Raw genomic sequence first — 26,891 nt, forward strand, 5'->3', positions numbered from 1 at the left:
CTCGAAGCATGGCCCTCACGAGCGGCTTGTTTCCACGCCACGACACCTCTACCGCTTACATGCATCGTACTAGCAAATCCTCTACGTCGAGATCTTCTAGATTTGCCCTACCTCGCCTCCCTACTACCGACGTGTGGTTGCCACGCGCCACCATAGATACGTGGGGAGACAGATGACTGGCTGCAGATTAGTTCATCTGATGTCGTGCTTTTGATTATATTATTACTTTTCCTAATCGATGATCTTGAAAAGGGGAATACGAATCTCTTCAAAAAACATCTCAAGATAATAAACTGCAGTTTACCCATAACTTTCACCACTTCCAGCGAAAGTTCCATCGCCATCAGTGGTGGTTTCATAGTTCACATAACTTTACGAACTGCTAACTACCGTCTTTTAAGACAGCATGCTCTTTATAGGATATGGGTGGGGACCCAGAAATTAGTCTCAAAACTCGTTTTTTTTTTTTTTTTTTCCACCACTTTTGCATTGTGATTATTGTGCTGGGATGTTTGTCGGAGAACTCAACTCCCTCCTCATGTATCAGTCTTTCCGTTTTTAATCAAATTTGCTTGGGAAAAAAAAAAATTACATCTTAAAACTGCTATGTGAATTCGAACCAATTCTTAAACTGCAAACTTTGAGTTCAAATTCTTCAGAAATCTATTGAATTTGAACCAGTTGATGTTAAAAATGAAAAACCAGGACTTCTCTACAAGTAGTTGTAGATAAAGTGTGGTCGATCTGCAATTATATGCTGGAATGGTCCAGTAATTATTGGACATTCATATTCAGATCAGAACCCAAAACCCTCTTTAATATCAGATAGCAAAATTCATCAGGACAGTGACTCTTATTAGCATATCTGAGTAGTTGACGACAAGTTGACTGAACTGAACTTAAATATACATACTGTCCATCATCACCAACCTCAACCCCAAATTAAGGAAAATAAACTACAATCACGTGTGCATTAAGAGCTCAGTTGGGGACTCAAATTCCTGAAAAAGATGTCTTATTTTCATAATAATTTGTATTTATAGTTACAATTTGTCGACAAATCACAGAAGACGTCGAGAAGAGTGAGAGAGAGTGATTATCGATTACCTGATTTGAGTCCGAATTCCTGGTTTACAGATCTCACTTCAGTAAATACTGAACTTCTTCTAACGAATCACCTGCAAGTTTCCTAGCTAGATCTGCTCATCCGTCACATTATTCCACCCTTTTTTATTTACCATCAGAACAAGCAAACGAAAATGGAAAACCCAATAGCAGTGACAGCATAAACCAAGGAACCCATTAACTTCATCAGAGAGTTGCCAACAGATGAAGGGGGAGGGACGTGGTAGTAGAACGGAAAGTAGGGAACAATGGGGTTAGGGGGTGGCGGCGCTCGGTAGTTTTTGTTATTTGTCGGCGGGGGGTAGAATGTGCCACCAATAACCGGTGGTGGTGGGGAGTAGTAACTGTAGGTGGGCTGAGATGGTGGGGGTGGGGAGTAGTAGTTGTAGGAGCCGCCTCCGGCGCCGCCGGAGCTTGGTGGTGACGGAGGTGGCGGGCAGATGACAGCGTTGGGGGATGGCGGCGGTGGCGGATGCGGCGAGGGTGGCGGGGGGGGGGGGGGTGAGTGAACTGGGTTGCAAGGGTTGTCGCATTCGGAGCACATTGTGCATGCGATCTGGTACTTGGACGAGGGGTTCACTGTTGTTGGGGTTGCCAGTGCCAGGTGCTGCACAGACATGATCAGGAGGAGTAACATCTGAGAGAGTGCTGTTCTTCTTTCCATTTTGGGGAGAGAGACCTTGAAAATAGGTTATGGAAATTAGAAGAAAAGGAAGAAAGATCAAGTTTTGTTTGCAATTTCCAGAAGATTGAAGGGAGCCAGCCTTAAAAGAGGACTGTGCCAGTATGTCTTTTACCTTTGAGGGTACCCAATTCAGACCCCTTTTATAAGGGATTAAAGGAAGCATTCAAAAAATGTAAAAAAAAGTGTAGAAATTAGAGGACGTAAGAGGTGTAGAAGAAAACAAGGACACGTTTTACTCTTTTTAGAGAGAGCAGCCACATTTGAACATCGGCAATTGGCAGGGTATTGAAGCGGTATGGAAGGTGAATTCTGACCACATGGGACCAGTTACAGATGGTTTGGGTGCCAACTTCGTACTGAAATTACATTAACAATAATTTTATATATCAATCATTATTTATTTTTACATTTTATATTTATAATTTTTTATATAAAAATAATTTTTTTTTTTATAAAATATAAAATAATAAATAATAACTTATAAAAAGAATTTCTTACACCAGTAACTGAGGATAAACTTGGAATCAGTTGAGTTAAAAGATAGCAGCATGCATGTATAAAGCGACAAGAGACAAGATTGTATATATCCCATGTTCATTGACCAAATTAAGAATTCAATGTGGACCATCCCCACTAATTTAGCCAGCAGGCCTTTTGATATGCGTTAAAATGTGAAGAGGAAAAGGAATGAGATGATCGAAGTCGGTAATAAGATTAGATTGGACCACTTATGCTACGTATGTTCATACGTGGAGCGATTAAATTGGCTTGCATTGTGGTGGTCCGGAGGAGCGTAGTTGTCAACAAACTCAAGCACCTTGTATCCGACCGTTTAGAAATTATATGAAATTCTTTTTTTTAAGACTATTACTATTTGAATGCTTTTATAGCAAACATAATCTATATGATATAATTTAATTTTTAAATTTTAAATTTTAAATTTTAAATATATTTTTAAATTAAATTATATTACGTTGATGATATGTGATGTAAAGACTTTCAAATAGAATTTTTTTTTTTTAAAGAAATTTTAGGTTTATTAAGAAATTTTATAAAAAATCTCATAAATTGAGTGATTTATTGTATTAATTAAGGTTGTTTTTACTATAAGATAGATCTAATTTGTTACAGGAGAATATATCCGTTTATATATAAATTATATTTTGGCGACAATCTTTCTGTCATAATAACTTAGAGATTTGGTAGATAGGCTGTGATCATTAGTTACTTGTAATGTTACGATAAATTATAAGGGACTGAAGACGTGGAGAGTCAAATGGTAAATGATGATTATTCTTTTATCTTTATAAAAAATAATATTTACAGTCGTGAGTGTATAAACGTCGATAAATATAAAATTTATATAAAATAAAATTAATTTTTTAATAATAAATTATATTTTTTTTTAAAATAACTAGACGATATTTATATATTTCACGATTGTATATAACATTCCTTATTTTATCTATCAAATTTGGTAACAGCAGGTTTATCACGAGACGCAAAAGCCAATGGACACGTGATACGTTTGACATGTAACGATGTACGTGCAACGCCAAAACCTCATAAAAGCAACAATAATTGAGATGGTAAACTACGGTCATAATTGATTAGATAAATGAAAGAAGCCAACAAACTAAAAGTAAATAAATAATGACGAAAAAAATGAAACTCCCTCTCCCTTCGGAGGGGAAACTTTCCTCGCTTATTCCTACTCATAATAAAATAAAGGAATCTCTTTTTGTAAGTTATATTTGTGGTGGCTCGATTTAAGTTACCAAGATATTTGGTGGCTCAAGCTATATTGTTGTGGCACGATACAAGCCACTCAAAAATAACTTGAGGAAGCTGTTAGTAAATATAAACCAATAATATAGTGTATTTGTGTAATATGGTGACACTTTCGTAAGAGTATTTGTCTCATAAGTTAAAGATGGATAGAAGAATTGCAAGTACATTTATAGTACATAAATTATCTCTATTTATAGATTACAATATATTGGTTGGCAAATGACACAACCATTAATAAAGGATACAACTATTTGACTCAATCAAATTAATGTATCTTTTAATACTTATTCAACCAAATCCACAATGTGAACCATCACCATAGAGAAGGTGCAAATACAAGGAATACATAGTTTGGTGTGTGATCACCACCCCTCGAATTTACATCTTCTACTTGAACACACAACAATAGTGATGAATCCATAGTTGAGTATTTTACCTAAGTACTTTTTAACGTTTCCACAACTTAACTCTCAATTGTACCTCCCGTAGATCAGCTTCAAATCATGACAAGCCTTTACATGTGTATACTTTCATCGTTATCTTATTTGACCACACCCTTTACTATATGCGCTCCCACTGACCACATATTAAGGGTGGTCAATCCCCAAGAAATCTATACTTTTTTTCATTTCCATAAATAACAAGCATTAATATTAATAACAAAATAATAGAAATAATAGATGTGTTCTATTACAAATACAACAGTTAAAATTGTGAAAATTAAATAATTACAAGTTAATGAAATTAATAATAATAACTTTTGAATTTAATCCAATATGATTGCCCATAAATCCTCCTATTATACTTTAGATAAGGAGAATAATGGAAGTAGTGCCTTGATCAAGTGTTCCCATGAACTTGCCTTGAAGTTTCTCTTTTATCAAGTAGTTTCTGGCGATTTGGCATAGAACCAAGAGAGTAACAACTTTTTTATTAATAGATCCTTAGTTATGACGAAGGAATATTGTGGTTACATTTTCAGCATCTGGGGATTTACATAAAACCAAACCCCGGCATACAAAAAAAAAAGGACCAACCTAACCGAAAAAATAAAAACAAACTTCAACACCTACCAGACAAAGAAACTCTAAATAACTCTCAAATTAGGCAAACCACACCGATCAAGTTGCAAAATTCCTTTAAGCATATGAGGAATATTTCCTTGTGTAAACTCTTCAGAACTTCCACTACTACCCAGTCTCGCAAGTCAATCTGCCACAGAATTTCCTTCTCGAAAAACATGTTGATAGTGTAACAGCTTTTGAACAAACCAATTGGGCTTGAAATGACTCAGAACGGTAAAAATCACAAAGATTGGTTCGAACCGGTTCAGAAAACTGAGTCAAGCAGTTCAAATTGGGTTTAGGCATAGCAGATTGGTTTTTGGCTCGGTCAACGGCATGATCAGCAGATCGGTGTACGGCTTTAGATTATGGACGCTCACGGGCCAGACTCCTAGGCATGGGCTTAAGCCCAGTCTGCTACAAGTTCATAGGTTTTAGCAAAGTGGGCCAGAATTAGAACTCATTTTCAAGCCGTTTGGTGCCACTTCAGTTCAAATGAAACGACGTTGTTCGCTACTCTCAAAACAATGTCGTGCTACTTCTTCCAAGCATCTGCTAAGGTTCTTGGACTAGTTTTTGTCATTTTTCTCCTTAACCAGCTACATAATTATTTGAATTTTGATGATCGTTAGTTGAAAGAACACCATTGCAACCAATAGTGTTGTCTTCATCCCCGCATGCACTAGGCTCCATCTTTATGAAACTTGGATCTTCACTCTCCTCCGGCATAATGGACGGTGACGACGCAATATTTGATCTGTCCCCGACATTCTCGAACCCCGACAGTGGTGACTGGCCAGAAAAGTTTTTGAATTTTCTCTATTATTCTCTGTTTTAGACAATTAAGTTTTTGGCCTTCTGAATGAAGATTCTCTAGTAGTTTTCCTCAAAGTAATAACTAGAAACTAAATTTTGCAAATTCTCGTGTATTCAAGGCCTCCCACCATGATTTGGAAAAGCTTTTTTCTTGGGTCTAAAATCCTACTTAAGTGATTGTAATATGCAAATATAGTTGTCAAACCAAGCACTTACCTATTGATGGTCTTCTCTATGTGATAATACAACACACCTGTCATGATAAGGCTCTGATACCACTGTTAGTAAATATGATGAAAAATAGAGTGTGTTTGCACAATATGATGACAATCCCGTGAAGGTGTTTGTCCTACAAGTTGATGATGGACAGACGAATTGCAAGTATGTTATTTTGGACAAATGATCCTTATTTATACATCACAACATACTGGTTGATAAATGTCACAACCATTAGTAAGGGAACCAATCGTTTGACGGTTGTGTTTCTTAGCACTTCCTTAACCAACACCCCTATAGGAACCACTACCATGGAGAGAGTGCAAACCCAAGGGGTACACCATTTGGTGTGTGATCACTACCTGTCAAATTTATAGAAGCGAGCTAGTTTGTTATAATTATGCCTGAATGACTTGTTCATTTATAATTCATTTTTAAATAAATTGATTTAGGCACTATGAAGGTGGCTTTCCCTTCTCAAGAACTTTTGAATGACTCATTGATTTAGGGGATCTGCGTTTGATGATACTGAGCTGGCTGATTCTACGTTGATTGCGCTACACTATCTTGAGAAGGCATATCGACACAAATATGGCAAGAAAAAGTAAAGATTCCTCGAATTGGGATGATATTGTGCATGCATAAGTATTTTGACCGTAACTCTAGTTACGATTATCAAAATCGTGCATATGATCCCAATTTGAAAAGTTCTTTTTAGCGCGTACGTTGTGATCACTAGCTACGCCTAGTTGTCCCCGTTTTTACTCCGAAATCAGACATTTTTCCCTCCAATTCATTTATTTAAGTTTTTTTTTATCATTTTGTCGTAATGTTTCGCTATCACTTTTAGAAATGATTCTTAATCTGGTTTGGGCCAAATTTTTGACAGGATACTTATTTTATTATATGTTTTACTTTTACGCAATAATTGAGATTTTTTCTTTTTGGGCAAAGTTTTCAAAATGTCGGGTTTCCTTTACTATATAAGCCCAGCTTGTAGATTTTAGAACCAATTTTTGACTATTATGAATAAACCATATTCTTATTGTTTTCTTTCTGTGTTGCATCTTTTATTTGTCTCAACCCCTAATTTATGTCCTTATAATTAGTTTTAGTGGTAAACGTTATTATAATGAAAAATGTTATTGTTTTGTTATCTCTGACTGTATTAATTGATGTGTCGCAGTTTTTTAATAGACTTTCAATTCAAGCGTTCATATGAAAACCATTTAAAATACTTCATATCAATCAAACATATATGATTGAAAATGACAAACTCAGGGATTTAACATTGATGCATGTGTTTCCATATCTAATTACCTTCCTTTAAACTCACTCTATAAAGCAGCAAAAATGACTGCTTTGGATGCCATTCGTGTGGTGGCGTTAAATAATAAGATGCTAATGGATGGTGAATTGGTTAGTCGGAATCGCCAACCTTATTTTAGTGTCTCACAGCCACTATGACTAAAAATGTTTGAAAATATTTGAGAATTTTGAGAACTTGTTTAAGATTAGCTTTTATAGGAAATGAGAGAGAAAATTTGAATAAAAAGATCTTTTTAAAATAATTGTATTAGAGTTTGTGAAAATAGATAGATCATATAGTTGAAAATTTGTTTAAAATTTAAATATACTTTTTTAAGATTATTTTTGTTTTGGAGTTTGTAAAAATTGTATTGATTTTTCAATTTAAGTAATAATTAAGTAATGATTAATTGAAAAGTTCAAATTTTAAATTTTTTTTTAATGTTTGAGTAATATTTGAAAATAAAATTATGAAAAATTTTGATTTTTTTTTAAAACACCTTGGTGTTGCCGAACATGCCCTAAAACACATAAATTAACAAAGGTACGTACAAATATTTAATGAGCGAACTTAGACTTCGTTCACTTTCGTAAAACTTTTCATTTTATTTTATCTAATCATAATAATTTTTTTAAGTTCTCACACAAAATAAAATAAATAATTAAAAATTTTCAAATTCAAAAATAAAAATAATATTAAAAATATATTTTAATAATATTTTATTCAACTTTTAACTTTTATTTCAATTTATCTCATTTTATTCACGAAAACAAATAAGATTGATGTTGCACTTAAGAAAGCTTCTTAAGAAAAATTGGGACCCACTACCAAATTTATCAGGGGACTTACACGTATGGGGCTTGCATAAAGGAAGAATCTACAAACTACAAACCTTTGAATTTTCTTTAAAAAAAAATAAAAGTTGATCCAAGGATGACGAAATATGTCATATTTTACAAAGTAAAATGAAAGTGAGATAAATGTATGGTTTGTAGCATTACTCTTACATAAAATCATTTTCCATGTAGTAAACTTAAGGAGATATTTGAATTCAGAGATGAGTTGAGATGGTTTGTGAATAGTAGAATAAAAATTGAATTATTTATTATATTTTGTGTGGAAATTTGGAAAAGTTGTTTTGAGATTTGAAAAAGTTGAATTGTTTATTATATCTTGTGTGAAAATTTAAAAAAGTTATAATGATGAGATGAAATGAGTTGAGTTGAGGTGGGTTGATGTGAGTTTTAAATCCGAACCTCTTCTTAATATTGTTATTGTGAACATGCCCAATGAAAGGTCTAGGAAACATTTCCTAATTTAGTGAACCTTACATTAAATAATTCAAATAAAAGCTTTAGAGATCCCAAGATTATCATTAGAGTTCTTCTTTTTACAAATTGGTACGGATGATACACCTTTCACACTTCTTACGTGAAAAATTTTAATTTACAACATATTTAATTTATAAATATCTCATGTAAATAAAATAATATTAGTTAACAATATGGATGATATATTATCCATAATGGCTTGCAAATGGAATTATTTTTTACCTTTACAAGCCCAAATAACAAAAAATTATAGCCTTCATTCAAAATGATTTCCTAATTTCATCTCTAATTATGAATCATTAAAATTGTCTCTAATACTAATTGTTAGCTAGAGACTATAAGGGACGGATAATCTAAGGCCGGCCAGGCGGGTCACTACTTCCCACCCCTTCAATTTGTATTTTAGTAATGATACACGTACAACTCTTTTTACAATCACCTACACAATTATATTTTAAAATAAGAGATATTTTTATAGAATAAATTATAAAAGAGAGTTGTTTAAAATGTTGCACGTGCATCATTTTCCGTTTTCCTTTTCTTGTGTTACAATCCATGGCTTAACAACTGCGTAAGATACATGAGATGAGTAAAGCATCTGAGGATAGTACATGCAATGGGTGGTTTGGGTCTTATGTTAGCATCAGTAAATAAGGTTTATATTCTAGACAGATAGTGATATTGGATGTAAGCATTATGAATCGATGGGATTGCGATAGGTCTTGGGAATCAGCTTTCATTTCAGTTGTTTGCTTTTTATTGGTTGGGAAGCCCGGAGAAATAGGTGTTTGTTATTTGTTTTTCTGGTGGGGGCTTCTAAGCTAGATAATTGCCTTGTAAGAAGTATCCAGAACTTATACAAATTTTCATTTTCATTTTCTTTTTCTCTGTTATATTGATGGTTCTCGCCCTCAGTGAGTGATAAGGTATAAGAAACTGTATAATTAAGTTGATAAAGTGACTAAGTTGTTAGCCAAAAAATGAATTAAACCCTTAATTATGCAGTGAATTATAAACTGAGGTCCATTGTTAAATCATAATATTTTGCTCTTAAAAAGATTTATGCAACTGTTAAGCCCCATCAGAATTAATATCTCAATTTTATCCTTTTTATTGTGAACACTTAATCCCAATTTTAGGTAGGATATTTTTGAAAAAGGCCCACCAATTGATACACAAAACAAATGTATCAAGGCGTGCACAGCAGACTCACGCACGCGGAAACACAAATGTATGGAACATGGCTTGAGGTGCATAGCAGTGCACTGCAGAGGAAAAGAATGGAACGACGCGAAGCGCACGGGCAGAGAGATGTGGCACGAAGCTGGGTTGGATCGAGCGGCTCATGGGACGCACTGCAAGGGCGCTAAAATGTCAACTACAGAACCTGAGATGGAGATGAAATGCAGGACGGGGGGAGATGCGAAACGCAGGGGAACGAAACACACACATAGTATAAAAGGAAAGATTTTTGCCGTGCGCCTCCTTCTTGATTTCTTCGGTTTTTCGATTTTCATTTTTTTCTTTGGAGATTTTCTGTTTCAGACCCCTGTTTTGGGGAGATTAGTGTTCTTTATTTATATTCTTTCATATAGATTCAAGAAGGTAGATGAAGTATTTAGATTCAAAGATGCTAGGCTAAATTTCTAAGCCTAGGTTGTGGGGAGTAATCCAGAAACTGATTGGCATGAATTTGCTCATTTTCCATTGATTTTCATTTCACATCTTATTGAGTTGTAATGCTGTTATATTTGGAGAAGCTTGGAATTCTTTCTCATGCATTTTGATCTGTTGTAGACATTAGGCACAACTGATGCTTGATCTGATTTAAGATTATGATAGTTTTCTTTTATTGCTCAACTATCTTTACAACTCAGTAGGAAATTTGGGGCTAAGATATAACTTGTGCTTAATTTGTTACATTTTCTGATCATGATCCTTTCGTATGGGTTAGTGGTTGAGTAGAAGAGGGATTTTAACATTTTTATTGTCAATTTGTGAAAGGATGAAAACTACAATTTAGTTGTTTATTTTTCTGCAATTCCTAATTCCTTGCAACCAATTCTCTAGTATTTATTTATTTCAATTTCTATTTCTTTCAAGTCTATAAGCATTCAGAAAATTATTACAAAAAAAATAGAGAAAAGATCCAAACCATTATTCATTAATCCATTTCAAATCAATACATAAATTTACTTTACTTGTTTCTTTTCTTGGTTTTGTAAATACCCATTTTTACAAACAATTTCTTCACACTAAATACACTTCATTATATGTTTGCTCAGCATGAATACTATTGTCCCTGTGGAAATGATCATGGAACTCATCTATGTACTACTTTGATAGCTATTGCACTTGGAAGACAGATTTAGAAAGCCATCAAGTTTTTGGCTCTCTGTAACTAGGGGTGTAACCGGTCCGGTCCGGTCCGGTTTTGGACAAAATCTAGGACCGAACCGGTATGTACCGGTTTTGTATTTTTCAAAACCGATTACGCCCCGATTACCCTCCTAAACAGGTACTTCCGGTTTTACCGGTTTCCGGTCCGGTCCGGTCCGGTTTTCCGGTTTTTTTTAAATGTAAAAAACATATAATAAAGTGTTAATTCTTATTATAAAATATTATTAAAAATTTAATATATATATTATGCTTAAAGCATATGATCAATTAAATTTTTATCTTTAAGATTAAACTTTTATTTTATAAATTATAACAACATTATCTTATATATAATTATATTAATAACATATGATCAAATAAATTACAAATGTTCATATTTAAGAATAACATTTTATAATATTATTTATAAATTATAATATAAAATTTTTTCATATATGATATATAATTATATATATTATATATAAAAATTTAACATATAATTATATATTATATATATAAATATTTTGTATAATATATAAATTAATTTTTATATTTTTTTTTCCAACCGGTCCGGTTCGGTCCGGTCCGGTCCTAAAAACTACGGAACCGGAACCGGACCGGAACCGGCCGGTTTTCATAAAATAGGAACCGGTTCCGGACCGGACCGGTTCAAAACCGGACCAACCGGTCCGGTTCGGTCCGGTCCGGTCCGGTTTTCCGGTTTCCCGGTTTAAATTTACACCCCTATCTGTAACACCTTACATTATTCAATCATTCATTCACCTGACTTATTGCAAATTGGTATCAAAGAGATACTAATCTCTGTGAAATTTTTTTCACCATGGTTAAAGGAATCCGCATGACTCATTAACAGGATGGCCTCAATACGCTTAAGAAGACTACCGATTCCCAATATAAGAGTTTGGAGACTGAGATGCAGGCCTTGAAGAGATTAATGCAACAATTGGCTGCTTTGACTCTTGAACTACAAAAGAAAAATTAGAGGTTAGGTCAAGAAGAATCATCATCGGGTGTACATTTGTAGAATATGGAGCTCAATTGTCAAGGAGGAGAGGTACATACCAGGTTAGTATGCCTCGACTTTCCATCTTTCATGGAGATGACCCCACGATATGGCTGTATAAGGTGAGCCAGTTCTTTAACTTTCACAACCCATTCCCGCATCATCACGTAAGGTTAGCTTCTTTTTACATAGAGGGAAAGACCCTCATTTGGTTCTAGGATTTAGATTCATTTGTTAGCACGCTTTAGGTCGGATTTTGATCAAATGCTTATGATGATTCTATGGAGTCTATGCTGAAGCTGAGTAAGTTAGAATTGGAGGAAATAACAATTGTAATAAGGAGTCTATGGACAAGAAGTAATGAATTTATTTTCGAAGGGCGGTTCTAAAATTCCAGCTAATCATAACAAGTGAATGATTACAAGAGTTTCAGTTGGCTCAAAGTCTTTAATGAAGAACCAAGGAAGCAATGCTGAAAGGAGTGACCTGAAGTGGAAAAAGCCAAGGGAGAACTATGTGGAGGCCAATTGTGATGCATCATTGGACCAAAAAGATAGGAAGATGGGGTTATGCCAGATTATCATCTGAGATGAGGAAGGAGAATAAGTATTGGCAACATTTTTGGTCAAATAAGCAATGTATATCAACCAGTCTTAGTAGAAAGTTATGCCTTATGAAGAGCAAATGAAGTATGTTGGGATTTTAACTTCAATAAGGTAATATTTGAAGACGATGCTCAAGTCATCATTAATGCACTTTGATGAGAAAGAAGAACTCTCCTGTTATGGGAGCGTTATGGAAGATGCAAAGAAACTTTTGAAAAGAAAAAATGATTGACAGGTGCAATTTGTGCATAAAAACATAAATAAGGTAGTACACACTCTAGCAAATGTAGCTTTATAGTTAATCAGAGAGAGTATGGATAAAAGAGGCTTCAGATCTCATAAATTCTCATTTGGGGAATGATAAGAATTGTAATGAGTGATACGTTAACAATGAATATTAAAGTCTTTTATATTCAAAAAAAAAATTAGAGAGGAACGACATTCGTTTTTGAGGATACAAGTCCCAATGGTTAAAATTAATGGAACGGAGTCTAAATTTTGAAATATTATGGGCGGGGACGTCTTAAGAAAGTCAGCATGACGACCCTCCCATATATATGACATCACACTTACAAATAATGTTATATGTTTTATTTTCGTATCACTATCTCACGATATCTTTAAATTTAAATTTTTATAAAATAACATTTGATAAAAACAATTCACGTCAATAAAAAAATTATTGATTTAAGAAAAAGAAAAAAAATTGTAAAGAAATTGATAAACACATAATTATTTTTATAACTTTTTATATAACTATATTTTAAATAAGGATCATTTTTATAAAATCATTTATAAAAATAATATCAATTCATTTTAGAATAATTTTATTTGGCTATTTAAAATTTACTACTCAGATGATTCTCTCGACATGACACTACTTTGTAATGTCATGTAGTTTATTAAAAAGATTAAAATAAAAACATAAAAAGAACAAACGGAATCTAGAGTTTCAAAATTTTTTTTTAATTTTCAGACGCTTTTTATTTATTTTCCTTACCAAAATGTGTTTTATTTATTTTTTAGCTGTTTGTTTTGTTTAATATACAAAAAATAATATTTTAAAAAATAAAAAAGCCAAAATACGTCTAACACTGTCGGTAGCCCGTTGCCTTTTTTTTTTTTTTTGCCTTGTAGGTATATTATATATAGTTATCAAATACGCAAATGTTGTATAAGTATTTTTTTTAAAAAAGTTATTATTAAAAGATTATGTTTTTTTTATAGATATTATATTTATTTATTTTTTTAAAGAATTAGGTAATGTTTACATTCTAACAATTGTAATTATTAGTCGTAAAGTGAAGTGAGAAAGAGTTACATTTCGTTTAGTAAGTAAATTTATCTTAATTTATTATTATAATTTTTTAAAATTTTAACATAAAATATAATAAATAATTTAATTTTTTTAAATTTTAAAAAAATAATAATATTAAAAATTAATATTATAATAATATATTATAATAATATTTTATCATTTCAATTCAATTCAATATCATAATACAGCCTTAATATTCCGTTCTGCACTCGTATTATTTTTCAGTTTAAAATATGTTTGTGAGGAAGAGTGAAGTTGCTGATCATATCAAGTTATGAACAGTACATTAACGGAAAGAGAAACAGATTATTAGTTTATTTATTACTCTCTTTATCCGTTGCCGCTCTCTTTTGAAAAGCTCTGGCTCTGTCCCTCCGTACTTTCTTTGAACAAGTTCAAAAGAATCAAAACTCCACAGTCCAGACTCCATAACCAAACAGCACCAAAATGGCCGTCCATTTCATCCACTTCGTCGCCGGTTTGGTTCTATTCACCGTTTTACCATTCTTGGTCGCCCAGTCTCCATCTGCGGGTGCCGATTCATGCAACGGCGTATACTTGTCCTACACCTACAGCGGCGGAAGGAAGCTCATGCCGAATCGTACGTCCGATCCAACCCGGCAGCCCTACCGGTTCGAGTCGGTTCTGACCGTGCTCAACAACGGGATCGTGGACCTCAAGTCGTGGAGGGTCTTCGTTGGGTTCAAGCACGACGAGTACTTGGTCTCCGCTTCCAACGCAGTGCTGGCCGACGGGACCAGCCTTCCCGGTAGCGTCGGAAACGGCACCGTTTTCTCCGGGTACCCGATGACGGACCTCAAGACGGCGGTTAAGACCGCCGGGGACTTGACTCAGATTCAGGTCCAGGTCCAGCTAGTGGGAACACAGTTTGGTGTGGCTCCCCCCACGGTTCCATTGCCCTCGAACATTTCTCTGGCCAATGATGGGTGGGTTTGTCCTAGGCCAGCTGCTCGAGGTAAACTTCTCTTCCTCTTTTTTTCCCCATTTTCGATTTATGGGTATTTGGTGGCTCATTGTTTTGAATCTTCTTGGAACTTCTTTTTTTCCTTAGAATTTTATTTTTGGTGTATACTTGTATGTGGTGCTATATGGGTATTTTTATGCTCTCCATATTCTTCGCATTATTTTGAGTTGTAGTAGTAGTTTTTCAGTTAGCGTCGAGTCTGTGGTTATATTAATTTTGATCTATATTAGTTGTTTTCACTAGAAAGATGGGGGAGAAAAATATCGAAAACATGCAACATACTTCTTTGTGCTAATTAGTATTTTGTTGAAGAGAATGGGATCAAGATTTTTTCGACGTTGCATGCTAATATAAAGTGGGCCATATTAACTTGTTTAAGACTATCATATTTTGTAAACTTGAGGTCGCTTTATTGCTTTGCCAGATGATTTTTCAGTTTCTCATTCATGAGGAAAGTCTTGTCGAGGCTTAATTACCATAGAAAATGAAATGGAGAGTGGAACAAAGTTCTTTGCTCTCGGAAAACTCTTTTTTTGGGTATTCTGCCTTCTTTTTGTAAACGAAATTATAAATGCACTTGATGTCAGAGCACAGCATATAGTTTTTACGATGAATTGGTTTTGTGCTTTAAGAGAATGTGTTCATGAGCATGAATGTTGGTTTTTCAGGGAATGTGACAAGAGTCTGTTGCACACAAGACCCAAATGCTAAATCAAACATTACTGTAGATGAGGAGTTCCTGCCTCGCCAGAGTGGCGACCTTACTATTATGTATGATGTGATCCGGACATATGAGTCGAACTACTGGGCACAAGTCACACTCTCAAACCATAACCCTCTTGGCCGTCTTGATAACTGGAAATTGCACTGGGAATGGACAAGAGATGAATTTATCTATGCGATGAAAGGGGCATATCCATCAGTTGTCGATTCTTCTGAATGCTTATTTGGCCCTCAAGGTACATATTACCAGAGTATAGACTTCTCCACTGTATTAAATTGCGAAAGAACTCCAACCATAATTGACCTGCCTCCAACCAAGTACAACGACACGGTCCTTGGATTGATCCCTTATTGTTGCCGAAATGGTACAATCTTACCTCGTGAGATGGACCCAAGTAAGTCAATTTCAGCATTCCAGATGCAAGTCTATAAAATGCCACCAGATCTCAACCGATCACTGCTTATTCCACCAGTGAATTGGAAGATCAATGGTATACTCAACCCTGATTATCGATGTGGCCAGCCAGTGCGGGTGAGTCCTAGCCAATTCCCAGATCCAAGTGGCTTACCTTTAAATTCAACTGCAGTCGCCAGTTGGCAGGTGGTCTGCAATATAACGCATCCCAAAGGAGGAAGCCCCAAATGCTGTGTCTCATTTTCTGCTTACTACAATGATTCTGTCATTCCATGCAAAACTTGTGCATGTGGGTGCCCTAATAACCCAGCTCGTACTTGTAGTGTGGCTACTCCAGCCATGCTTCTTCCTTCGAATGCTCTTCTTCTTCCTTTTGCAAACCGGACTGCCTTGGCTACAGGTTGGGCTCAGCTTAATCATCGACTAGTGCCAAGGCCAATGCCCTGCGGAGATAACTGTGGGGTCAGTATTAACTGGCATTTGCACACAGACTACAGTAGGGGATGGAGCGCAAGAATCACAGTGTTCAATTGGGATGAAACTGCCTTTGCTGATTGGTTTGCTGCAGTACAATTGGACAAGGCAACCCCTGGTTTCCAAGCAATGTACTCATTCAACGGAACTACCTTGGCCTTGAATGGTGTCAACAATACCATATTCATCCAGGGTCTTCCAGGATTAAACTATCTTGTGGCAGAAGCAGATGGAGCTGACCCACAGAAGGACCCTAGGGTGCCTGGGAAACAACAATCTGTGATCTCCTTTACTAAGAAAAAGACCCCTGGAATTAATGTGCCTAATAGAGATGGGTTTCCCACTAAAGTATACTTCAATGGAGAGGAGTGCTCGCTGCCTTCCGTATATCCAACTGGTGGTAGTAATAGAAGCGGCCCTGCTATGGTTTTTTCGGTCTTAGCAATGGTAGCGTTCATTTTGATGCAGCAATAGCCGGGTGACTTCTGTCATCATGAGCATTGCTTGATATGCGTTTAACCAGGAAGTTTATATTAACAGGAGATGCATGCTATGATTCTTATATAGAGGATGTAATGGTACTTCAGCCATGGCTTTGTAAAGGTTTGCAGAACTGCCATAGTTGGAAGGGAAATGAAAACATTGACTAGTTAGAGACCATCAAAATATATGAAGTGAGCTTGGATTTTATATTGTGTAACCATAACCTCCGTTGCTCAGTTTGATTCTTCATGCTATACATTTCATGTTTTTCACTAATTTTTTCTTTGGAAGGGATCAGTATTTAGGGTCTGTTTGTATAGTGAGATGAGATGAGGTAATTTGGTTTCATCTCATCTCTGTATTCAAATGGGCCTTAATGTTTCGAATATCAGATTATTTCCTTTGGGTGGGACATTCTCCTTAACAAGTAGGGGAAGGGCATTTTTTTTTCATTCCAATACATTCTTTATAAAGCCAGGTTTATAATTATATGTAGTGTTTTCTGGGCAGACAAAGTTCCTTGTTATTCACAAAAGTAATAGACTCTCAGTGCCTCAAACCACTGTCCTTTCAAGTCTTCCCAATGTTTTCATAGAGGCTTAAATCTATGTCCTATACTCCTTAAATCTATGTTGTCCAAACCTGGTGCCTTTTCTATTAAAAAACAAATAATTTGTAGACTTAGCAATATTAAATTCTACTTGTACTTGTATATATAAAGTAACCTTCTAAAAATTATTGAAAGAAATTATAAGAAATCTGATCTCTTAAAAGTGGAACTTCTACTACTATTCATGTTACTTTTGTTTTTTAACAAGGAGCTCAGAATCATAATTTCATTTGAGAAGACTAGAACCACATCCCTGGCCCACAGCTATACAATGAGCTGTCGAGGAGCGAAACCATGACAATCTCCAATCCAATCAAAAGATGAATGAGATTGAAGAATCACAAATCTCGTGATCAGTGAGATATTTTTAGGCATTCTATGAATATTAATAAAAAAAATATTAAATAATAATAAATAATATTAAAAAATAAGTAAAAAATAATAATAAAATAATGAATAATAGTGAGGTATTATGAGAATACCTCTGTAACCAAACTAGGCTGAAATATTCTGAGTACCTATGTTTGGGTGTCAAATCTATCTCAATCTATTTCAAATCCATAATTGATAAGATTCACTACTTTTTTAACTTAAAAAAAATTAAACATATCTCAAACCTGCTTTATATATTCAAAATTTCAAACACATTGAAATGAGATCTACAAAGCACAACTATTCAGAAATCAACTAAGGTAATCTGAAATCACCTCCACACTCAAAACAGTGAAAAATAGAATGATCAATGGAAGAGGCAGAAGCAGAAAATTTAACTTGGGAGGTAAAGTTGTTGTTGTTGTGTGTGTAGTAAAATCTACCTTGTAATAAAGACCTTAAAAAACTAGATTAGGCTTTTTAAAGTTTGAGGGGGGCTTCAAGCTTGTTGGTATGGTCCCGCCCCTGGACAATGGAGGTCACATGAATTTATTGCACTAAAAGCTATCATAGAACCTCGTCAAATTTAAGAACAATAAAATAACCAGAAAAGAATACCCAGACTTTGTCTAGAGCATAAAATTGAATATATACATCATAATTGCTGAAGATGAGGAAAAAAAATAAAAAGGAATAAAAGATCTGAGAAAAACATTCAAACTTAACATGCTAAATAGACTTAGAAAGCTCCTATAAATCTGCAGATGTGTCAAAACCTCCTCTCCACAAACTCAATATGAGCTCAACCAATGGACACCTTCAACCACCTAAAGCTAGCAGTTCTTTGCTATGTTTTGCTACTGAAAGCAGTCAAAATTTGCATGCCCGCCTTTGTATATCATCCAGTGGTATCTTACCGGCTTCACAATTTGTGCCAATGTAACTGAATCATCTCAATTGTCCATTGTTCCGAACTTTACATGTTGAGGTTAAAACCAACATAGCAGGCTATTCAGCTAGGAAGATGCCAGTGAGTGAAATAATGTAGCCCTGTTTCTTCAGGTTGGAAATAGAATCTCCATTGTGTGATTGCATGGTAAAGTCTCCATCTGTGGCAGCAAGTATGTACATCAGAAACTGCAATCATAGAAAGAACTGGAGTACGGCTCTCTCTACACGGGAATATTATCAATAGAATATCCATCTAAGTCGAACTCAGATTCAGCTGGTGCAATACCTCCTTGCTGCTGGAAAACAGATCAAGTTAATATATTATTAATTGAACACATTGCTTAAATAAACCCAATGTCAACATCTGAAAAACGAACCTGTTTGAGGAGTGCACTCATGAGATCCTCCTGACCAAAATTATTTTCAGGAAAGAGGATTGACTGACTACCTGCATCGGGGATGCTTTCAGCCTTCACCCTGACGGAATTATCAACAAGAAAGTTATTAAGCTGTTGACCAATAATTTGTGTATTCCCTTGCTGAGTACTTTCCACCCCTGAGAACACTGCCCTGCCTATATCTGATACATTCCTGTTCTGTCCACTCGTTTGGCTAGAAGAATACCCTTGACGAACCAATACTGATGGTGAGATATCAAGATTTCCTTGTAAACGATTTGCATTTTGAGAGGCACTGAATTGCAAGCCAACATTGTGTAATTCCCAATTTTGGGATTTTTGCTGGTGCAGGTCATTGAAAATATCATAACTTGCCCCAAATCCTGTGGATCCTTTTATTTCTGAATTAATCTCGTCCTGAAATGCTCCTTTAGGTGTGATATTGGATATCCCAGGAGTACTTCCAAGAGGGAAACTGTTACTTGCCAATTCTGAGGTGTGGTTCATGGGAAAACTCAACATTGAAGAGGTTGGCCGAACTTGATTGTACCCTATCCCTCTGCTGTTATCACCAATCCCATTTATTCCAATAACCCCACCAGCAATGCCGTTTGATATAGCAGGATGTCCTACGGATGATGGAAGCCTAGGGACATGGCTGCCTGCAGATTCATTTAGAATCTGCCCTCTTGATTGTGTTTGGCCCATCTGCATCAGCAAGGAGCTACTGTGTCCTCCATGCGCATTGACTTGCACATTCATGTTCCCCAGTGGCTGTGCAGATTGGTGCAAATTGGCAAGCTGCTTTGGCTCCATAGTTGTCGGAATTCCATGAAGTAAATTCACTGGTTTACTGCTACTCAAATGTTGCTGTTGCCCTTCTCCAAACCTTGGTTTTGGGTTTTCAAAGCTAAAAAGGTTCCTTTGATCTACCAGTGGCATGGGAATGCCAGATTTTGCAGTTGGCCTACCAAGCCCTGCTGCTTGAAGAGTGGCAAGACTTTGTGCTGGGAGTTGACCAGTAACAGCGAGCGTTTGAAGATCAAGCCCATTGAGTGAAGACATTGATCCAAAAGTTGCTTCTTGAGCACTGATGAAAGAATTATTCAAACTGCTGTGGTGCTGTGAAACCCCACTTAGCCTTCTAAGATACAAGCGATATTTCTGTACGAGAAGGTTGAACAACCATTTCTTATCAAAGAGTGACAAAAGATTGAAAAATGGTATTATAAGATTTTCTCTAGGATTGAAGTGCAGTGTACCTGAAGGTGACTAGCAACATTTTCTCTAGTAAGTCCAGGAACATTCATCAACTCCAGAATTTTCTTAGGAACAGCTTCTGTACTCGCATGTCAAACATGACAATGTAAGCGGAAAAGGAGGTACTTGACATAGGAAATGAACAGACACATTCAACAATAATCACAAACACGTAAATAGAAGGAGTATTTGCCAAACAAATCAAACTCACAACAGAATGTACAGAAAAAAGTACAATCCACTTCGTCCAGCTGCTGTAACAACGATACGTTAGGAAGTGGTGGCTTTTTGCCACTACACAAAGTGACAGATGAACAAAACTACTAGAAGTCTAGAACACATTTGATTATGGCTAGCATCCCGAGTACCCCGGTGCAAAGATTGTTTCTATAAGATAAAGGTACTTTATTTTGTTGATAACTTGAGAAATAGATTAGTAACAAGCGTTATTTCACTACAGTAAAGAGGAAAAACAACAAATAACTATGTAACAAATTGTTAGATGCAGGTGAAGAATACGCACTGTCAATGCCTAGTTGGTTAACAGCAGCCACAAACTGTTGATGGAGCTCAACCGACCAAACTACCCGTGGCTTTTTTAACGTGGATGTATCGTCCCTGTCCTCGATATCTTCTTCCTCATCCTTCCTCTTCTTCGAGCTTTTCCAATTCCCTTCATTAGCTGAGGATGAATACTCCACTTCATCAGACGGTTTTTGTTGCCGATCTCCATCTTCAAGGCTACCAGATTGGTCCAATTCCTTCCACTCATTCTTTCTCTTCCGAACCACATGCTGCCATATGTTCTTCAATGCTTCAATCCGCACTGGTTTGATTAGGTAATCACAAGCACCATGAGTCACGCCCTTCATGACAACATTCTTCTCATCATCTGCCGACATCACTGTTAAATTTCTTAAATCAGATATCAGTCACTACCTTTATATAGACTACGTGGATTCATGGTGAGACCTATTTACACTAATTATAAGAGGTTACTTACTGATTACAGGCAGGTCCATCTCCAGCCCAATGTGCTCTAGGAGTTTGAATCCATCCATGTCGGGCATGTGAACATCACTTATAACTATATCAAACCCATTTTTGTTCTCTCGTAGCAGCGACAATGCAATTTCCGCTCTGTTGCATTTGGTAACTGACATATCAATAAACAAAAGGAGTCAATCATTAAACGCCTTCAACAACTAAAAACCTTCAAGGAAAAAAGAAACAAAAAATGGTTCTGAATGCACAAATTGAATCATAGAAAGTCATCCTGATCTCTGAACAAGGCAAATAACTCGAAAGCAATGGAAATTTCTACTACTGTTAAACCAAATTAGATGTGCTTGGCATGGTCAACAATAACAACCCAATTACAGTTGAAGATTTTAGAGACTTAGAACTATAAATAATAACCGAGGAGTCGGTCTTCCCCTTTCTCCTAGAAATTCCCAATTCCACACACCAAAAAAATACTTCTAATAACAGAGGGGATGAATATATATATATATATATATATATATATATATATATATATATATATATATATATATTAGCCAAACACAAACCAGAATCGTCTTCTTAACCAAAACAAACGGAGAGACGCCAGGAAACAAAAACAAAAGGAGAGACGAAGAATAATAATTAAAGAATAAGAAAGAGAAATTAAAGAAGAAAACCTGCATAAAGACAAGCCCGGAGCATCTTCTCTAAGATCACAAGGCATGTGGGGTCATCATCGACGACCAACACACGTAGCCCCGCCGGGAACTGGTCTGGAACGACATCGCCGACTTTCCAAGCTCCGCTTGAACTGGCCGTTGCAATAGATCCCTTCCCGTTACTTGGATTCATTTCTCAAAACCAAAACAAAATACCCAAATCCCAGAAAACAAAAACAGAGAGAGAGAGAGAGAGAGAGAGAGAGAGAGAGAGATTCACGCAGAAAGAAAGAAACCGAATCGCATGGTCGAACTTGGCATCAAAAGCCTGATACCCCCAGTTCGAAATTCAATGAACCCAGTACAGTTAACCGAGAATCCGAGGGAAAGAGAAAGAGAATCTGAGTTTCTATACATATATGTGCGTGTGCATGTGAGATTATCGAACTTGGAGACCAGGGCTTTGCTCTGCTCGAATTGAAGCTCGATTTATGTGTGGTTTGTGCTAATATTTTTCGTTGGTGTTTGGGGAATTATATATAATATAAAAAAAATAATATAGAATATAAAAGGGGTGGGTCAGCCATGGAAGGAAGAGTGGATCCAGCTCACACATAATACGACTAACTAACCCCAACAGCATCCTAAATCTACTCTTTTATAAGTAACAGCAAGCATGCAGTCCAACCTTTTAACTACTCGAACTCACTGCCACTGTTTCCCTGTTTTACTGCGTCCTCTCTCAGTCTTCAGATTGACATCTTCTTCTTCTTCTTCTTCTTCTTCCAATTAGTTTTTAAAAATACAATATTTTTCTCTTCAAATTATAAAAAACAAATATTTTTTTTTAAAAAATTATAAGAAATTATTATCCCTTACTGCTAAAGGAAATGAAAAGAATGCCGGCTTGAAAAACGGGATTATCCTCACCTAATCAGTCAAATCCGTGGTTACTTGCCAAAATAATTGGTCAGTATTAAATCAATTTAAAATAATAATAAGAATAAACGGTCAAATTAGTTTGAAATTTTCAAAATTATTATGGCTAAATTTTTAAACATGGAAACTACATTGAAATCGTATCCCCGACCCTCAAGGGTGGTTTCAAATGTCAATTGGTTTTAACTACTACTCTGATGTTTTGTTAGTTTTTGTTTTTTGACCAAACAAATAAAAAACATGGAAAATGAGTATTGGGTTCATGGGTTTAGGTCTCGATACAAAATGATGGTTTAATTGAATTTCACAAACTTTAGATAAGAAATAGGAAAAAAAAGGAAACTTTAAATAAAAATAAAACAAATATATAGGGAGCAGGAAAGACAATTGGCCGATCAAGTATTTTTAAATTTTTATCGACACTTTAAGATTTCAAATAGAGAGAAAGATAGACACATCAAATAAGTCTAACAACATTATTAATGTCTATAGAAATACGACATTAAACAAGCGATAAATAGTATAAGGCCGCACAGGATGAAGGGTTCTCTGGCCACCCCTTCCGAGACGGGTGAGAATGGAGGCGTAGTAGAGCCTGCCCCTCCAGTTGAGAATTAGTGCCGGACTATTTTTTTTTTTTTTCTTTCAATATCTTTAAAAATTTTATGTGAAGAAATTTAGGAGTAGAGTTGTAACGGATTAAAATTTAGTTAACTATGTAGCTAAGAAAATGAAGTAATAGTTTGGGAAAAATGAATCAATGATGATATGAATTCAAACATTAAAAATGTTTCATAGTAGTCCAATCCTTATTAACAGGAAAATAATCCATGACAAACCAAAAGGCTCATTAATAGATTAATTCCAAAAAATAAAAAATAAAAATAGGGTTCTCGGGAAGCAAACAAAATCTTGCATTAATCATTAACATTTATAAATTAGAGTTCATGCAATCTGTCTGTGCATTAAATGAGGCTATATTTGATATTAATTAGATATGAATTGATTAATTTGCTTAAATTGAGATTAATATTTCTCATTGCTCCATAATTATTAGATATTCCCTAAATATGCATATCATTAAAATTATTTATATAAATATTAATTTACCATTCTAATAAAATATCTACGAAAATATTTCGATAATTATTTCTCTTATTAATTTATTTATTGCTCCTGTCTGTCCTTGTCCACATTACTCAAACAGAAAAAGGAAAATGATGGACATCCTATTTTTAAATAAAAGAAATGCCTACGTTTGTGTCATACCAATAAAGTAATACATACCCTCAAGAGTGGGGACCTTTGTGTGCAGAAATACCTTCTAATCCTTGGAATTATATCTCATTTTGTTAAGTCTTATATTATTTAAGGCCAACGTACCTTATCATACAGTTAGTTGTATATCTCAAATCCCATAAACAAAGTGCAAAACATTTGAAGTCTCTTGCATGAATTGACCACCTAAAAATGACCTTTTGATTGTTTGAAAGCGTTGAACAGAGAGTATTGGTGGTGCATCAGAATACTTATATTTGAAGACGCTTATACTATACATTATTCACGTGATATTGATTTGAAAGAAAAATTTTAAAATTTGAATATTACAAATCAAAATATGATATGTGGATAATATGTGACGTAAATGCCTCTTTCCTAATTAGAACATGAACTTTCCTTAAACTACCACAAAGTTTATTGAAATTATCTAAATGTTCCTGTATAATAACACAACATTCTACCAATTCACTCAATAAATTGGTTAGTTGTCAACTATGTAATTATTTAATAATAAAATAATAACATACAGTAAATAAATTGCCTAACAACAAAATTTGTAACGAAGGAAAATTATTTAAGGAATTCTTTAAATGTAAAATTCTACGGGGAAGCTAAACTAAGAAAAATCAATTTTATTATTTGAAAATCAGATACAAGCAAGTTTCAATTACAAAACCTTTATTAATTGACACTCTTACTTGACCAAACAATCAACCCGTTTGTCTCTACTGCAGTAGCAGCTAGAATATCTGATGATCTTCAAACATTGGATTTTCTCTTGAAACGCTAGTGGCTAAATCACAATCACACTATATCAATCTTGGATCAATTATCTTACTCTTTGAGAGAAATAATATGAAAATTTTTCGAGGAATTTTCTCACCAAAATATGCAATGGAAAGTGGTCTAAAAACTATTCAGAATTGAATCTCTGCAGATCCTAGCCAATAGGATCCCTTAAATAAATAATCTGAAAAAAGTTTGAATTGTAGTAGGATTCTACTGACGGAGCGACTCTGTCGTGAGTAGGTGTGTAAAAAACAACCTATGAAGTAGTAAACTGGACCGGACCGGTGGGTTTGGTCTGGTATTGAGTTTGGTTTACTCCAGTATCGGTTTTATTTTTCTTAAAACCGGTCAAAATGGGTCTGGTTCCAGTTTTTTTTCCTAAAATTGGATCGGACCAAACCGGACCGGTTCATATATATTATATTTTTTTATATTGTATATAAATTTTATATATAATATATAATTATATATAAAATAGTTTTGTATTATATAATAAATTACTAATTAATATAATATAATATATTAAAACTGAAAAATTGAACCGAACCGGTAAAACCAGAAGTATTGGTTTAGGGGGATAACCGGTGCGAAATTGATTATTGAAAATGAAAAACCAGTGCATACTAGTTCGGTCCAAAATTTTGTCAAAAATCGGATCAAACTGGACAGGTTACACCCCTAGTCGTAAGGGATTTTTCTGATAGGATGTTGACACCTGACACTTAATCTTCTCAATAGTAGCAGTTTTCCATTCAAACTTTTCTCTGGATAAATTCAGAATCCTTGAAATTCTATTTTTACTCTTGATTTATCTAAAACACTTCATCATAACTTCTACATAAACTCAAAATAGTTATAGATAAAGTCAAAATATTTTACATTCATCTAAATTACAAAATGAAAAATAAGATGAAGTCTATCATCTTAGTTACCTAATCCTATCCAAACTTATTAACTTAATTACATATTCCTGACCAAACTCTTGCATTTACATCTACCATGGACAAACTGCATTGCGATCAAGCAATTAATTCCATTATTTTTTGTTAGCTCCTTATCTGCATTGTCTAGACCTAGTCTGAACCATAAAGGGTGGTGACTTAATGGTCTTTGGATTACTCCCGTACGATTGTAACTGGATTAATTTTTTATTCACGTTAGACTATTAGGCCTTGTAATCAATTTGATTATATAATTTAGATGAGATATTTTGTTAAAAGTTAAATAAAATATTATTATAATATAATTTTTATTGTATTAGATACTTAAGGATTCATTAAATTTTCTAGTGGGTTAGAGTTTGGGTTATAGCTCAAACTCGACTTAAGAGAGCGCTTGCAGCTTTCCTTTGTCTAGACTCTCTTGTTCAGCTTCCAACAAGTAATATGGTTACACTCAAGTGGGGAGACCACCTCCACTTACACCTTGTATACTTTTAAATCAATTAAAAAAAAAAAAGTCTAGAACAAGTTCGAAGGACCGAGAATTTCTTGAAACTTTATACAAAGTCGATTGAGTAATTTATGAATCAAGTAAAATCTAAAGCCATGAATTATGATTAAAGGAATTAGATGTACATATTCAAGAACTCAAGAAAAATATTCTCTTAATTTCTTGTTTGAATTTGAGGATTTCAAGTATAAGAGAGATATATACATAAAATGAGTCCGACGATATTTATTATTCATTTAAAGAATATTTATATAGCCAACAAAAAATATTATGTGATGTAACTATTCATAAAAACTTTTTAAAAAAAATTGAAAAAACTTGTGTACTCTTAGTACTGAAAGATGGTTGGCATGATTTGTCCAAGTCTTTTTTAATTACCAATTAATTTGTGAGTGTACCAAAGTACCAAGAGATCAATGCAAATGCTAGTCG

At 34.7% G+C, this 26,891-nt stretch overlaps 3 protein-coding genes across 5 annotated transcripts; 1 reads left to right on the forward strand and 2 right to left on the reverse strand.

The window, feature by feature from the left end:
• Positions 1–799: 799 nt before the first annotated feature.
• Positions 800–1,945, reverse strand: LOC108994704 (extensin-like). Its single transcript, XM_018970020.2, has one exon. It carries the CDS (start codon positions 1,787–1,789, stop codon positions 1,241–1,243), a length of 549 nt encoding a protein of 182 aa, XP_018825565.1. The 5' UTR covers positions 1,790–1,945; the 3' UTR covers positions 800–1,240.
• Positions 1,946–14,013: 12,068 nt separating this feature from the next.
• On the forward strand, positions 14,014–17,005 carry LOC108994720 (COBRA-like protein 7). The gene is made up of 2 exons (XM_018970046.2): positions 14,014–14,639; positions 15,317–17,005. The coding sequence occupies exons 1-2, from the start codon at positions 14,111–14,113 to the stop codon at positions 16,732–16,734; spliced, it is 1,947 nt and encodes a 648-aa protein (XP_018825591.1). The 5' UTR covers positions 14,014–14,110; the 3' UTR covers positions 16,735–17,005.
• A 1,321-nt stretch (positions 17,006–18,326) lies between these two features.
• Positions 18,327–22,523, reverse strand: LOC108994799 (two-component response regulator ARR1). 3 transcript variants are annotated; one of them, XM_035683559.1, is made up of 6 exons: positions 22,017–22,523; positions 21,338–21,490; positions 20,858–21,226; positions 20,337–20,413; positions 19,054–20,238; positions 18,327–18,972 (listed from the first exon to the last, which is right to left on the reverse strand). In XM_035683559.1, exons 1-6 carry the CDS (start codon positions 22,189–22,191, stop codon positions 18,898–18,900), a joined length of 2,034 nt encoding a protein of 677 aa, XP_035539452.1. In that variant the 5' UTR covers positions 22,192–22,523; the 3' UTR covers positions 18,327–18,897. The 3 variants fall into 3 exon arrangements, with proteins under 3 accessions (XP_035539452.1, XP_018825711.1, XP_018825709.1); XM_018970166.2 differs by having other exon boundaries at positions 18,327–18,969; positions 20,858–21,238; positions 22,017–22,522; XM_018970164.2 differs by having other exon boundaries at positions 20,858–21,238; positions 22,017–22,522.
• Positions 22,524–26,891: the final 4,368 nt, after the last annotated feature.

This window comes from Juglans regia, chromosome 12 (genome assembly GCF_001411555.2).
Source record: "Juglans regia cultivar Chandler chromosome 12, Walnut 2.0, whole genome shotgun sequence".
Taxonomy (NCBI): domain Eukaryota; kingdom Viridiplantae; phylum Streptophyta; class Magnoliopsida; order Fagales; family Juglandaceae; genus Juglans; species Juglans regia.